Source organism: Sciurus vulgaris (assembly GCF_902686455.1).
Source record: "Sciurus vulgaris genome assembly, chromosome: 5".
Lineage (NCBI taxonomy): Eukaryota > Metazoa > Chordata > Mammalia > Rodentia > Sciuridae > Sciurus > Sciurus vulgaris.
Genome location: NC_136465.1, coordinates 57,799,170 through 57,814,526, shown reverse-complemented (window position 1 = coordinate 57,814,526; position 15,357 = coordinate 57,799,170). Strand labels below are relative to the sequence as shown.

Here is a 15,357-nt window from a genome sequence, read left to right as displayed (position 1 = left end):
TTATTAGACCACAAGAGAAATTTATTATTTTAGAAGAGATGGGAACTTGTCAATATATTTTACAGACAGGCAAGCATTTGTGCATGTGTGTTAACACAGATTTTCAGGAACGAAAATATTGCCAGTAATACTTCCATTGAATCTGATCATGCATCCCTTATTTTGTTTCTAGAGTGAAAGAGAAACCATCACTTTCTTTGCACAAGAGGACAGCACTTTCCCTGCACAGACTGGCCCCAAAGCCTTCAAAATTCCCTACTCTATCAGACAGCGGATTTGTGCTACATTTGATACCCCCAATGCCAAAGGCAAGGACTGGCAGATGCTAGCACAGAAAAACAGCATCAACAGGTAATTGGTGGCAACTTCTGAAAGATAATTTTCTTAAGAGAACTTTAAAAAACAGAACTGGGGTGGGGTAACCATGATGTCATTATAGGTTTTTCAGGCCTTACTTCATATGTGGTCCCACTAAGGTGACACTGGGTACCGTCTTTCCTGCCACACCACTCTGCCTTTGAGGACACTGTGGGAAAGCCCTACTTTTCTTCTGGTCCCATCCAAGTTTGCTAATTGGGTCACTGAAGTAGAGGCTTAGATTCTGTCATCTGGATGCCTGTGAGTGATCAGAACATAGCTAAAGCTGGAGACACCATACAAAGCGGCAGATTTCACACATCTCCTCCCCACCATCATGTAACCTCAGGCATCAGCTAGCCCTGAATGGAGACATGCTCAGCCTACAAAAGCGGGTGTCTAAATACAAAAAAAAAAAAAAAAAAAAAAAAAAAAAAAAAAAAAAGTTATCTGAGGATAACTCTAAGGTCTCAAGTCAGAGGGCACTGAACAGGCCAGAGGTTACCTACACACCTTGAAGGAGTCAGCTGCTAATACTGACACTGCTTATTACTGCAGTAACATCACAGCTGAGTCAAGGGAAGAATAGAGAGATTCATAATGGGCTCTATTACTTTAGATGAGAAAAGGCAGGGGCACATCATCCGGAGCCGCACTGATGGACAGTGGGATTTTGGCTCAGCTTGAGGGATGGCTTCCAGGGAAGAGGCCTTAACAAATGAAATCTCTCTCTCCAGCCTACCTCTGCAGGCCCCCAAAATGAATAGAAAAGACAACAAGATTTGCCAGAATTATTTTATTTCCCTTTCTTTTTACTATTCTTTCCCTTTTTAGACAAAGCCTCATTTTCTTACTGTTTGCCTTGCTCTGTCATTTCTTCTTCTTTTTCCTCTGTCCTGTGTTTCCATGGACATTCTACCTGACTCTTCTCTAAGAGGGAGGGTAGATGTCTGCCAAGAAAGGATGGAGTGCTATTCTCTGTCCCAGAGGGATCCAAAATCCAAACATGAGGGGCATTAGACATCAGCTAGCCCTGAATGGGGACAAGCTCAGCCTACAAAAGCAGGTGTCTAAATACAAAGAAAAAAATATATAAGTTATCTGAGGATAACTCTAAGGTCTCAAGGCAGAGGGCACTAGAAAACAGTAGGAGGCACGGCTATCAGAGAAAATGAATTTACAGAGACGGGCAAACGGAAGAGAATAGACACATTCCTAAAATGGCAGTTATTGAAAATGAATGAGTACAAAAAGGTATGAATGTATAAGAAAAAAACATTAGGCTGAATACCCAGAAGCTTTGGTGAAGGAAGAGATGTCTCATTTATAACCTAAGAACACTGTGGTAATGTCAAGTTTCACTTTCTGATTGACATGGACACAGAATGAAGACCTAATCCCGAGAACATAATTCAGTTTAAGAGAGCAAGAGGAAGCAAGCACATGCACATTGGGCAGAGAATTATCTACATAATAGGCCAGGTTCTACCACCAACCCTAGTCTTCCTGAAGATGTCACTATCTGTCTCCCTGTGTTTGTCTTTCTACAAATGCAACTTATAGAACTGGGAGTACATTAACTCTCTAATCCAATCTATTAAAGTTTATGGTTTTTAAGTTTCCATTTAGAAAAAAAATAATTGCAACAAAGTATCTGTGACCCATTAATTTACAGAATGAGCATGTGTATGTTCCTGCTTTGTTCCATTTTATTCTGCATTTACAGCGGACATAAGATCTGCAATGTGTGTGTCTAAAGCCATCCATCTCTGACCTTGAACAGTAGGGAAAGTATATTTTCAAATTAGGAGATTAAGTTCAACAGCCTTTGTGTCTGGGTAGTAATGAGCATCAGGAGGCTGTGTTGGAGCAACTGCCCCCTCCACTGTCTAGAGTCATAAAACTTGAGCACATGGTACGAAGTGTTGGTTTGCTGTTTTCCCCTACTAAAACCCTATCTCCAGGAAAGACTCAGTTCCCTGTATTATGACTCAAACACCTGTTTTCTGGAAATTTTCCAGCACAGTGCCCAGAATATGTAGATCCCCAGCAAATGTTAGTTATTCCTCGACACTGTCACAATGAACACCAAATTAGAATCATGGGAATACATGTAATTTGCTTCTATTTCAAAACCTTACATAGTTAATGTGTTGAATTTCCCTCTTTATTCTCTAGCTTTTAATCCTAGCCTAACTGTACACTGTACAGTGAAAAAAGACTTAAATGAGGGATCAGCAAACTTTTTTTTCCTCTTTTTATTTATTTATTTTATTAGAGCTTTGTGGTAGCAAACATTTTTTTCTCTAAAGGACCAGTAAGTAGTTGGGAACGTATGGGATGTGTGGCCAGCACTCAGCAACTATTCAGCTCTGCCTCTGTAGCATGAAAAGACCTAAAAATAAGACACATAAGCAAATAGACATGGCTGTTTTCCAGTGAATGTTCTTTGCAAAAGCAGGCAATGGCCCCTATTTGCCACACAATCCACAGTGACTGACCCCTGACTTGAAGGAGCCTGCCCTCACTTAGCAAAAGGTCCATAGGGCTTTGTTGTGTCCATCAGGATAGTACCTGGAGCTAAGTACTCTGCTTCAGCTCTGCACTAAGCCTCCTCAGGGTGGAAGAGCTAGCCTGGTCATGGCAGAGGCAGCCACCAAGACATTTGGAGAAGCAGATGAGGAGGACTACCATGTTAGTTAATTCCCATTCTTATTTAAAAGAAAATTTTAAGTTTCTTTTCCTTTTTAATTTGATATGCCAAAGAGATATATTCTCCTGTGTGGAAAGAAATGTGTGTGATGAAGGGGATTTTCAGATACAATCCATCACAGTTTCCTATTGTGTAATCCTCCATCACTGTTTTACTTTCTTATGGTTGGATATAATTGAATGTGAAACAAATAAATTTGAAACATGGAAATCCATATGCCAATGTTATTGGGTAGGAAAGTTGTTTTGATAATTTTGGATTTCATCCACTCAGGGGCCAAACAGAAGCACATAGTCAATATTTCTATTCAAAGAATAAACCCACCTTGATCTTATGATGACACTTTTACCCGACTCTTCCCCTCTCTCAAACTCCCAAAGTGTTTAACAGCTGATAAAGTAACAGATTCCAAATCATGAAGGAAGTTTCTTCAAAGGGGATACAGGAAAACATTTGTTTTTATTTTATTGCCAGTGAAAATGTTTTCTTACCCTCCTTTTGGTAATATAAATGTCACTGGTGACAATCTGCCCTGTTTTGCCAAACAAATTTTTACAGAGATCTAAATGGGAAAGAAGCCACAGGGAGTATAAAGTGGAAGACTTGGCAATGGATGAGACTGTGAGGCCTAACAGTAGTGTACACTGTACCACTGGCAACACAGGTGGCCTTACAACTTGCCTAGCTTACAAGTCAAGCTAAATATACTGCACAACCTAGCAAAGAATGTTGTAGACAACAGTTGCAATTATTGATTCTGTGAGGGAACTTTGACTATTACTCAGTGTCCATACTTGCTGCACTTCAAAGCTGAGAGTGTGCATTTAGTCTGCAAATTGAGCTACAATAACTCTCTACTTCAGTGCTCTTAACCATAAGTGATTGGTGCAAACGTAACTGAGGATGTAACCAATTAAATAATACCTGAAACTACCTGCTTCAGGTAGAAGTATTCCTCCCCATTTAAACCCTCATGGTACTTTATATTTTTATGATACTTTTAAATTTTTTCAGTTATAGTAAAACCTAGATAGATCCATCTACTTTGGGAAAATTCAGCAAATATTTCTTGAATGAATGACACGAACTCTTCATAGGATAGTATATTTGCCCTTAAAACCTTACCTCCTCATAAACAAAACTGATAAGAATCAGCATCAAGGGATTTTCATAGTTAGTCTTAATTAAAAGTTGTTTGGCTGATGTGATGAAGATGTTCTGTCTTCTCCTCCCTTCTTAGAGTTCTATGATGAGATGATTCTTTTGTAAGTTTTGTAAAAAATTTTGTAAGAATATGATTTCCATATTCCTTATGATTTCATATTCTTCTGAAAACACATCCATCTTGACCACATGGATATGGGAAGATACATAAGATATGGGAGGATGAGTAGAAGGCATGCAGCCAAAAACAGAAGAAAATGTTCTAAAATGGAAAAGTAGTAAATAAATTACAACTGATTAACAGTGTTCTCCAGTCTCTCACTAATAATGACATATGTATTTGGAAATTTGTAAGCACTGCCAGGGAAACATATTTGTTACTGATCATCTGGTTAAAATGGATCAAATGTATTTCCACTGTCAGGGTTAATGAATGATGGTGTAAAAATTTTGAGCAAATGAAAGTCCTCAAACCTTGTGGCTGATGATCAGTGGTATAGCAACTTGTTTTCCACCAAATCTTTTAAAAGGACCTTTAATGAGAAGCAGAATCTTCTCACATTGAGGTCATGTCTTTTCATTCCCTCTGTCCACCCTCTTAATTGGATTCTGAGGAACAGTGAAATGACCAGAGGGCAGTGAGAAAGGACAGTGGAGGTCACAAAGCTCCTTATTAGTCTAGCTCTGAATAAGTGGTTGAGAATTCACTGAAGGTGGGCCTGTCCCAGAGCCAGAGTTGAGGGTAAAGAAGGGAGGAAAAGAGAGAAAGGGAAAGATGAGTGCAAAACACATACAGAATGTCTGCTTTGTTTTTACTCCTGTGTTTTAGGAGTTTGCTATGATTGCTCCACACTAAGCTTTCTTGGTTCTGCAGGCTAGAGGCTGGAAAACACATCCTAATATTTAAGTACTAAAAATGGGTGTGAGGCTGCCATTTCCAAAAACAATCTTCATGACATTTATAAGGAGAATTAATACATCAGGAGGTAGCATTACATAGGTCCTTGGAGGCAAAATACAATGAACCTCAAATCACATTCTCTGGTTCTGGCCCAGTGGACTTATTATGCAGGGTCTGGAACTTGAAAGACCCTTACAGTGAAGCCAGAGGGACCCAACACAGCAAAGTATGGGTGTTTGGGCTTTATTCCACTAAAGTCAATGACTCATGAAAATGCCCACTAATACGAAGCTGAAAAGAGACAGCCCTGGGACAAGTTTAGCCATGAACAAGCTGTATATGCTTTGCAAGTGGCAGGTGTCCGTCCTGAAGGCAATATGAAGGCAATATGGAAAAGAAGCTTTTTATGTTCCTCCAAGAGAGCTAAAGTTATGCTCCCACTGAAAGCTCCAAGGGGTGTTGTCACTTCTTTTGTAAGCAGTTGTGAGTTTGTGCTGGTCTTTGAAGGAATAGTTTTTCCTCTATTAAACTAATGCAGTTTTCAGAAAAGATGAACATGGACATGCAAAAGCCGCCTGGTAGCCTAAATGAACCCTGACAGATACTGTTTCAAACAGTGCTGAAAAGGCTGACCGTGTCCATATGTCTGAAGGAGATGTCTTTAGAATTTGAGAGAGTAAAATCATGAGAATGATTTTACCTGATCTATTTGAGGGCCCTTAAAGGGGCTATTTCTTTTCCATTATGTGTGAGGTTTTAGTGAAACACATAGTAATTAATTTTTCAAAGTAAGGGGTATAAATATTTTATCCTTCCCTTGTTCAGGATTAGAACCATGATCTTTTCTCTTGGAATCAACAGTAGTCATTCTATTTTCCCCTGAGGATTCTCAAAAATGTTTCCAGGTGATTTTAATAGAAAATTGAGTTTAACTTATTCCTTTCATGATATATGCCAGTTCAAAGAAAAGTAGAGATTATGAATTGGTGGTTTTCATCTCCTTTTCATTTCCCAAATTGAGAAATTGTCATAGGGTTATATGAGAATCGAAAACAGACCACAACTGGCTTTTGTTCTCATTTGGCAACCCAGAGATGTCTTCCAGGCCCTGGGGCTTTAATGTATTTTCCGCAGAAAGAGAATATTTGTTATTCCCTTTCAACAAGGAGTGAAAGGCAAAAGTATAACTATAAAGGAAATGTCATTGCCAAATTAACTGTCCTGAAAGAATTAACATAGCACACTTGGGCTGGGCTGGGCAGGGATGTGTGGAACTGCCCATGTCTGGAGTTGCCTATGTCTATTGAGTCTATAAACACTGACTTGCTTCATCCTGAGGCTGCTTTGTGTTTGTAGAGTACCCAGGCAGGTTGAAGTTTAGGGATGGAAGTTCAGATGAGTGGGCCAAATGTTTATGGTGTGTCCAATTACTGGTATTCAGTAAAAATGGTTTTTCTCTTCTATTTGCATTTTTAAAAACCTTATGGAGGGTTGCTTTGGATCACATAAGAGGCTTTCCTTAGAGGAGACAATGTAGGATGATAGCAGAGATATTAATAATTTTTCATTATGACTGTGTTTCAGTTCCCTATTTGATAATATACAGTAGGATGATGCACTGTTCTTATAATGATGTCTCCCAATCTATTACTGGCAGTTCAACTTAGATTCCACTTTTTATACTGATAAACTACTCAGAATATATTTCCAAAATATGCTTTATAATGACTTTTAGAAAGGTTGAATTAGATATAAATAACAACACTGTATTAAAATCTTGCTGCTTTCATGTTACAGGTGCAAATGGTCGCTTCAGTTTAACCGTGTTGAGTTAAAACCCAAATTTTGAATAAAATTATGGCCTGTAACTAGTGTGAGGTGTTTTCTATGGGAAGGTTGGGCTTTATTCTCACAATTAGCCACAAGAAGAGTTTACAGCTCATGGATTGGTATATTGGCCCCCTGGTAGCATGGTTCTGAGTAACTAAAAGAAAAGCTTTGTTATCTGGAATTTAGAATGAAAAGGAGTCCTTTATAGGCCACATGTAAGTGCAGGGTGCCCTTGGTAGCTCTTCAGTACAGTTCCCCAGGGCTAAGATAAAGCCTCCAACATGTGCCTTCCTCTCCATTAGTGTTATCTCCTCCCTTTGTTAACTGATTGAGGATTTAGATGTACTAGTCCCTAAGGCATTTGCATTTGAATACTGCAGGAATGCTGGAAGACCTGAAGGCTTTCACAATGAAAAAAAAAAAAAAATAGTCCATTTTCCTTTTTCTGGAATCAGCCCTGTGTTGCAATAATCTATAAATACCCTATATGGCAGAATTTTACCATGAACCCTCAATTCTCCTCTCTGCCCTTCACCTTCTGCCCCCAAAAGAAAACAGAAGACCCAATGACTATTTCCAAAAATCCTTAACTCTAAAGTGAGCTTCATTATAAGTTGAACACAGTTATTAGTTTGAAGATGTATTTTGATAACTAAGATTCTATATAAAAATTTGGCTTTATAAGTTGGCCCATGCCTAGCTAGTGAAATTGATACAGATTCATGTTTCTGATTCTGCCCCAGTTTCTATAGAAAGAAAGGAATTTTAATTGGAGCCAGGGGATGAGGATAGGAAAGTCTGAAAGATGAAATTAATCATGGTAATAAAATAAACCCCTGGGAACTCAGGTGTATAGAAAGCATTTAAGCTCAACAAAACAAAATTAAATTTAATAAACCATTAGTACTCAGTGAACTTACATGGATAAATTTATTCAACTACCTTAGCATAAGCTTTGATCTGCTTGTTTACATGTATTTTATAGTTTATCTGTACTCATTGAATGGGAGTTCCAAAGGAGATGATAAACTCATGGAGTCTATAGGGCTTTTGGCAAACGAATTGAACTGAAGGTATAGAATGTTCCAAAGTAAATTCCTAATATTCATAATATTCAGAGATTATATCATCTTAACTGCATAATATATAATATTTTTATGGAACCACAAAAAGTAAATCTGAATTTTCTAAATTACCTCAGTTGATCAGAATTTGGAATGACAAAAGATTTTGAAAAAAAGATTTCCTGAAGTTTAGGGCATAACAAAGTAACAATTTAAAGCATCTAAGGTGAGTGTAATAAACATTTGCTTCTTTAAAACTTTCTATAAAGAAAAAAATTACATTTATTTTCAGGCTTCCCCTTGAATATTCAGGCTTGCCATTTGTTTGCTAATGTTTAGGTTTCTTTAAACTAAAAAAAAAAAAAAGACTCAAAAAGAAAGACAAGGGCTGGGGATATAGCTCAGTTGGTAGAGTGCTTGCCTTGCAAGCACAAGGCCCTGGGTTCAATCCCCAGCACCGCAAAAAAAAAAAAAAAAAAAAAAAAAAAGAAAGACACTCAGGAAATTGCTTAAGATCAGCTCTTGCTGTGTATTCTATTTTGTGGTAGTAACAATGTTCCCTGACTTGCTTGTGCGTTACCTGATGGTAGCCAAGTGCACCCATATTATTATAAAGAGAGTTGGGTCACAGAGAAAGGGTTCAGAATAATTTCAAAAAGGTGGTATATGAAGATGACCAATTTTCAAAAAATCGTAGTGCATTTACACCTGAACCCAGTAAAATAATATAGCTGTCTTTGAGGAACAGCCGATTGCATTAAGATTCTAGGTGTTTTTATATATTACTTTTTATGTTATAGACAGGTAAATACAGTTTAATAGGATGCCTATTAATTGCAAAGCTGATTGTATTATTTTTAGTAAGACTGATATATTCCTCTATGAATCTACTAACATTAAAAGGAAGTTGAAATTTGTATGTGTTATGCTGAGTGCGCTTGTGCAGATTTTCAAAGAATAAATCTAAAACTAGCTTTGGGAAGCACATTTCACTTTCTACAATATGTTCAGAGACCTGTGCCAAGTGAGGGTTTTATTTCTGCCTCTTTTGATTACTTAGCTTTCTTTAGCTGTGGGTGCCTATTGCTCAAAGCAGGACATTTGCAGGACTTTTCAGAGCCTTATGGCTGGTGGCAGAACTTCTCCAACTTTGCTCTGCTCCCTGCAGGCAGGTGTACCTTGAATATCTCTGACCCCAGCCCCCATGGGTTCATGAATATTTTTTAAAATTGTCTTCGGAGGAAGACTAATCTTCACCTTAGAAACATATTCTTTATTCTATTCTTTATGACCCAGTCTTCCTGTCATGCCTTGAAGTATCAAAGATCTCTAAACATTTCAAAGGAAAAAGCTCTCTGAGTGCTTAAGGCAGATGTATAGCCTGGGATTCAGCAACCCTGTCTGTGTAGGTGCTTGTTATTTTCAAATGCAGCAAAAGCAGGAAATCCAGTCTAATCTTCTTCCAAATAACAGTTTGTTCTAGACTCAGTTTGGATTATAAGCTAGTCTAGGACAGGGGCCAGCACAGTGGCCAATGCACCAAATCTGTCCCATCACCTATTTTTTGTAGCTACAAGCCAAGAATGCTTTTTGTTTTGTTTTGTTTCTTTATTTTGGCATTTTTAAGTGACCAGAAAAAAAAAAAAAAATCAAAAGAGTAAAACCAGGTGACACATAGAAATTGTATGACCATCAAATTCCAGTGTCTCTAAATAAAGTTTTATTGGAAGATGACCACCACACACATTCACACTTGTATCATCAGTGGCTGCCTTTTCACTACCGTGGTGTAGTACAGAAGCTCCAAAGCCCAAAATATGCTTGTCAACCCCTGATATCACAGATTACAATCTAACTTTAGGGTTAACAGGATCACAAGGATTCAAGTTACTATCAAAGAACACAAGACCACTGCTGTTCAATCGTAAATATGAGGCATGAACCCTCAGTAAAATTATGAAAAAGCTAGCGCTGCTGACTTTTGTGGTTGGTGTTCTTGAAGCAACAATTGGGATCCTAAAGACAAAAGTATGTCCATATCATTATTTTGGTAATGGATTTGAAAAGCAGTGGGCACCCAGGCCAGCCAGAGCCCACTGAGGTTTCGGTGGGCTTCTTCCCCAGCAATTCCTTCAGTTTGTGTCCTGCCTGAATGTCAGTGAGGGTTTGTCTAGGGAGACAGAGCAATTTCCCCCCAGGGCCAGAAGGAAAGGCCAACATTCAAAACAAAGTTGCTAAATAAGAGGAACCAGGGGAATTCTTAAGCTGGTCTTCTCACTTTAAAAAGGTTCATATTAGTGGACTGTGCCTGTAGTAACTTCAATATTTATGCTTTTTGGCAACTAACTGACTGTAAACAGTCTCTTAAGATCTTTGGATAAAAATGACATTTTATTCATTCAAAGCTGATCTGAGCACAAGTGATAATATGTCACTAAAAACTTGTCTTCTCTTCCCAGTGTCATCTCTAGAAGACTCTGCTCTGTGATTGTGTGCCAGGTGTGGTCATGGGAACTAGCATCATCCCCCAAACAGTCGCTTCTCTGCAAAATCTTGTAATTCATCAGACTTTGACCAGAGAGATAGCATTTCTGTCCTTACTCTAGGAGTCCTCATGAAAAGCAATGACCTTTAATCCTTTGCCTTGTCTTAGTCTTCGTCATAGCAAAGTTTTTGTCTAAAAGGTTACCAGTTTTTTTTGTTGTTGTTGTTTGTTTGTTTTTTGTTTCCACTGAAGATACTATATCATCTGAAAAGGACTTGCAGGAATCAATTATTCACCCAGTGAATAGTGAATAAACACCTGTCATTGTTCTGATAAGTGCTGGTGCAGATTCAGAGAATTATTACACATGACCTTTAACTTTCAGGTGTTAGTAGTCAAATGGGAAAGACAAAGTTCACCCATACGAAATGTGTGACCATTGCAGTCACATGAAATTTTAAGCACCAGCATGAAAAGAGTTCAGAGAAGACATAAATCATTTTGAAGAAAGGGGAAATGAGATTTGAGCCACACATTAGAGGAGTGTATGATCCTGCAAAACAGTGCAAAGAACAGAAGTGGTCATTCCTAGTGAACAGAATAAACTGAGTAAAAGCCAAAAGCAAAATATGACTTGTCCACCCCATGACCCAAGGAGCAAAAGACTGAGGGCATATATAAATTTTTATATATTCATATATAAATATAAATATAAGTCAGTGAGATTCCCTGGTAGAGTTGTGTGTATAGATAGTTTGAATCATACACACACACACACACACACACACACACATACATGTCATACTTATGTTTAGGACTGATGAAGGAAGGCATTGAAAAATGAGTAAATCTCTTAGGATTGAGGAAATAGAACACAGCATATATTAGGCAGAGGGTTTGGAGACAGTTTGTGGAGGCATTTGCTGTGATTCAGGCCATAAAGTAATAGACTATGATAGGATATAAATTAGGGTTAAGTAGTTGTGAATGGAGAAGAGTGAAGCTGATGAGTAGATCAGAAAAGAATAAATAATGTTAATGGCTTGGTCCAAAACAAAGTCCTGGTATGAGAGATTAGAAAGACCCTTGCAAATACTCAAGCACTTATTATAGTTAGAAAGGAGACCAGTTTGGATGCCTAGAGATGATCCTGATTTCTGCTGCATTGAGTTTGAGGAGGTGGGGACTTGTCACTGGGGCAACCCCAAGGTCATTTAAAGATCTGTAACTAACTTACATGAACATGGAAGCCTAGAGGTACAGATTTAGCAGTGAGGGAGGAAAGAAAATGCAATTGAAGATCAAACATTTACAGCCCTTTTGTTTACCAAGGGAGAAAGCCCTGAAAGATTTTAAAGCAATAGGAATGAGTTACATCCCTACCTAAAGTAATGCAGAGCAAAGAGGGGGGAGCCTAGCATGTGCACACAGCCCACAGAAGGTGAGGACTGAGGCCAGACTTGGAAGACAGGAAGGGTAACATTCTGAAGACCAGTTTTAGTTGCGTGTTGGGAAACAAACTAGATTGCCCTACACCCACCTTAGTGTAACTCTCCACCTCTACTATATCTATTTAAGTGCACTTTTAATTTTCTAATGGTGATTTTTGTTCATTTCACTTTTGCTTTTTGTTTATCTAGGAATTTATCTTATTTTGCTACACAAAGTAGCCCCTCTGCTGTCATTTTGAACCTGTGGGAAGCTCGTCATCAGCATGATGGTGACCTTGACTCCCTGGCCTGTGCCCTTGAAGAGATTGGGAGGACACACACGAAACTCTCGAACATCACGGAATCCCAGCTTGATGAAGCCGACTTCAACTACAGCAGGCAGAATGGACTTTAGTCCACTTCCTCTCAGGAGCAGAGGGATGGCCAGCTTTGGGACATTGGCTTTAAATGGGAGAGAAAGAGGCAGCTTTCTGCCCAATGGCGTTTGGGGAATTCAGCCTTTGTTTGTAATCAGTGAGATTCCCTAGTTGTTGAAGAAACTGAATTTTTCTATAGGTCAAACATGCCAGTAGATAAAAGGACATACTCTCTTAGACATAAGAGGGTATTATCTTCTCCTCTGAATCACATGCAGGTTAACACTGGATGCCCTCCTCAGATCTGAAGTGTCTAGGATAGAAGTGAGGGCATATCTAGACAGAAGTAGCTATGAAAAGAGATGAGCTACAATAAAGCTGAAGGCAGAGATTGATTAAGTGCATGTTTTGAAACAGGTTTTTAATGATGTGCCCCACAGGGCCAGCAGATTCTGGTACCAGATTGTCAGTTTTCTACTAACTGGCATTTGTAATGTCAGGAATCATTGTAAAACTGACTTTTAGAAGTAAAACAGGGTTGCCAACCCATTTGTATGACTTTCCCAACGTCAAAGAGGGCGTTTAGAATCTAGAGTCTGAATACATCACACCAGCACCAATTTCCTGTCTATACTAGCCACTGAACGGAGATAAGACTGAAAAGTCAGAGTCCACACACTAGTTCCCATGATGTACCTTACCATCATTTTTTTCCCAGAGACAAATCTACCCATTTCTCCCCTTTCTGAACCATCAGAGTAGAGAGGTTTCAAGGAACATCATTAGACTTTTCAACATGGAAATTTATCTCTCCTAACTCAACCAAACAGCAGCATCTCTGTTTCCAGCTAAACCTCTCAAATTGCAGAGTGCTCTTGAAACACAGCTTATTACATGGATATGGAGATATGACGGGTCAGGCCAAGTCCAAGGAAACATGAACTACAGATGTCATGGGCCTCAAAAAAGCTGTAATTCTAAGAGGAGGGTGCTGATCAGTTCTCCACCCCTTCTGTAACAAGGGAATTATGAATTTTACTGCACTTTCCAATCCAAGTTCTGGAAAGTTTCTAACATTCTGACACCATACCATCACAGAATCTCTCAGTAGGACCACATAGGTCATCCTCCTTTCACCTCTTGGGAAATTAGCAGGTAGTCTTTGTCCTATATGATAGCTGAATAAACAGACCTGAGGAGTACCTGTCCCAGAAACAACACCCATCATTCAGGAAGCTTCAGGCTCCAACTACTCAGCCTCACCAAGTACCCTTTCTTTCTCCACAGAACCTTTAACATGTGGCCACTGCTTTATGACTCTCTTTTAAAACAGGAGGCCCTGGTATTGTACAGAACTGAGATACATCCATAATTCATGATCCTTATCTTAATACTTCATTCCTTCTTTTTTAGCCTCTTTAATCATTTTTGACAAGATACCTGGTAGACTAAAGATGAGCAGATATGCTCCAGCTCATCTTCTGGTGTGTGTTTTCCTTAGCTGTCCATCATCAGGACAACCAAAGTCAAGGACCTAGGTTAACCCCAAGGCAGCTAGCTAGTCAGCTACATAGAGATTGGCTACTTTATTAAAAGTAGTCAGAGAATGAGGGAGGTGGGCAGTACATGGCACTGGAGACACAATCAATTTTTAAATGTTTTGTAGATCCCTTGTTTAAAAAAAAAAAAATGTTGTGAATCTCCTTGTAAGTGAAAAAGACCTAAAGACAGGTTGAGTTTATGATACCGTGGATAAGGCATTGAAGAACTCTTAAGTGTGTTGGCCATTTTCTCTAATGTGTGGTATATCTGGTCCCCTGTATTAGATAGAAGGCTTTGCCACATGTAATTCAAAAGCATCTTGCTTTTCTCAGGAACCAAAGGCTTATATAGAACAAACAAATCATCTTAGACATCTTGACAGTTGTCAAGCATATTTTCAAAATGCCATATCTAGATCAGGAAAATACCCTTTTACTAGTGTGCTCAACTCGTTCATTCCTTCTAGGGAATAATAGACAGCATGGAAATGTGAATCACTTCACATCGCTGGTATAAGTTTTGAAAGAAAGAAAGGTGTAAGTAGATGTTCAGTCGCTCACAATAAACTCGAGTTCACTAGCATGATTGGCTGCAGAAGGAATCTGCATTAACTGTTGAGTAATAGATCATTTAAAACATTGTAGAGTTTATGTGAATCTGCATCTTGGAGAACTTTTATTTTAATTCATCCTAATTAGCCTTATAATAGTTTCATCTATTCTGTGAATCCACATAGATCCTTTCTAGACTTTTTATGTATATTTTTTTTGTATTTTAAAGCAGATAAAAAGTTTAAATGATTTTGCTTGGATCCTATCTTGATTATTTTAGGATGAAATGAAATGAGATTATTGATCCCTGAATCTGAATTCTATAATTTCCTCTGAATTTTGTAATTTCCTCTTATGCATTTTGGGTTTTTTGTTTTTTCCTGTTTCTTTGTTTTTTGGGGGTGTGTTTTGGGTTTTTGTGAGTTTTTTTTTTTTTTTTTTTTTTTTGGTCTGGGTTAATAAATGCAATTGAACCTCATATCACAAACAATAACAGAGGAAGAAGTTGAGAGATTCACCTTCGGTTTCAGCCCAAGTTTCAGTCAATGCATCTTTTAGTTCACTTTGTTTCCTTCTTTACATTCTCTTAGTTTTGCTAGGATGCTACATAAGATTTCTGTATAAGTATATGAAAGTCTGTGGTCATTGCATGTCAGCATTGTGCCCTGTTTTATAATGGAATTTCAAAAAGAACCCTTGTTTGTGAGATTTACAGACCAGGGTGCTATGTGACGGGAGGGGATCACCAAACTTTCAGCTCCCACTTGAACTTGTGGTTATTCACTTGCCCTAAATCCTACTTGATTTTACCATTTGCCAGTCATGACACAAATGCCCCTCTTGAAAGAGAAACATTTAATTTGGAAGTCTCACTCTCTTAGTACAAAATGAAGCAAAAACTAAAAGTGTCCTTAAATACTTAGTAGGTTACTTAAAATTTTTA

The 15,357-nt window shown here is 38.3% G+C and overlaps 1 protein-coding gene across 8 annotated transcripts in view; it reads left to right on the top strand.

Moving 5' to 3' along the window:
• UNC5D (unc-5 netrin receptor D) overlaps positions 1-14,821 on the top strand; it is a 533,325-nt gene extending 518,504 nt beyond the window's left edge. For all 8 annotated transcript variants that reach the window (XM_079139085.1, XM_079139082.1, XM_079139081.1 and 5 more), the window contains 2 exons: positions 173-351; positions 12,155-14,821. In XM_079139085.1, coding sequence (XP_078995211.1) covers positions 173-351; positions 12,155-12,359 — 384 coding nt within the window. In that variant the 3' untranslated portion in view covers positions 12,360-14,821. The remainder of the gene's footprint in view (positions 1-172; positions 352-12,154) is intronic.
• Positions 14,822-15,357: the final 536 nt, after the last annotated feature.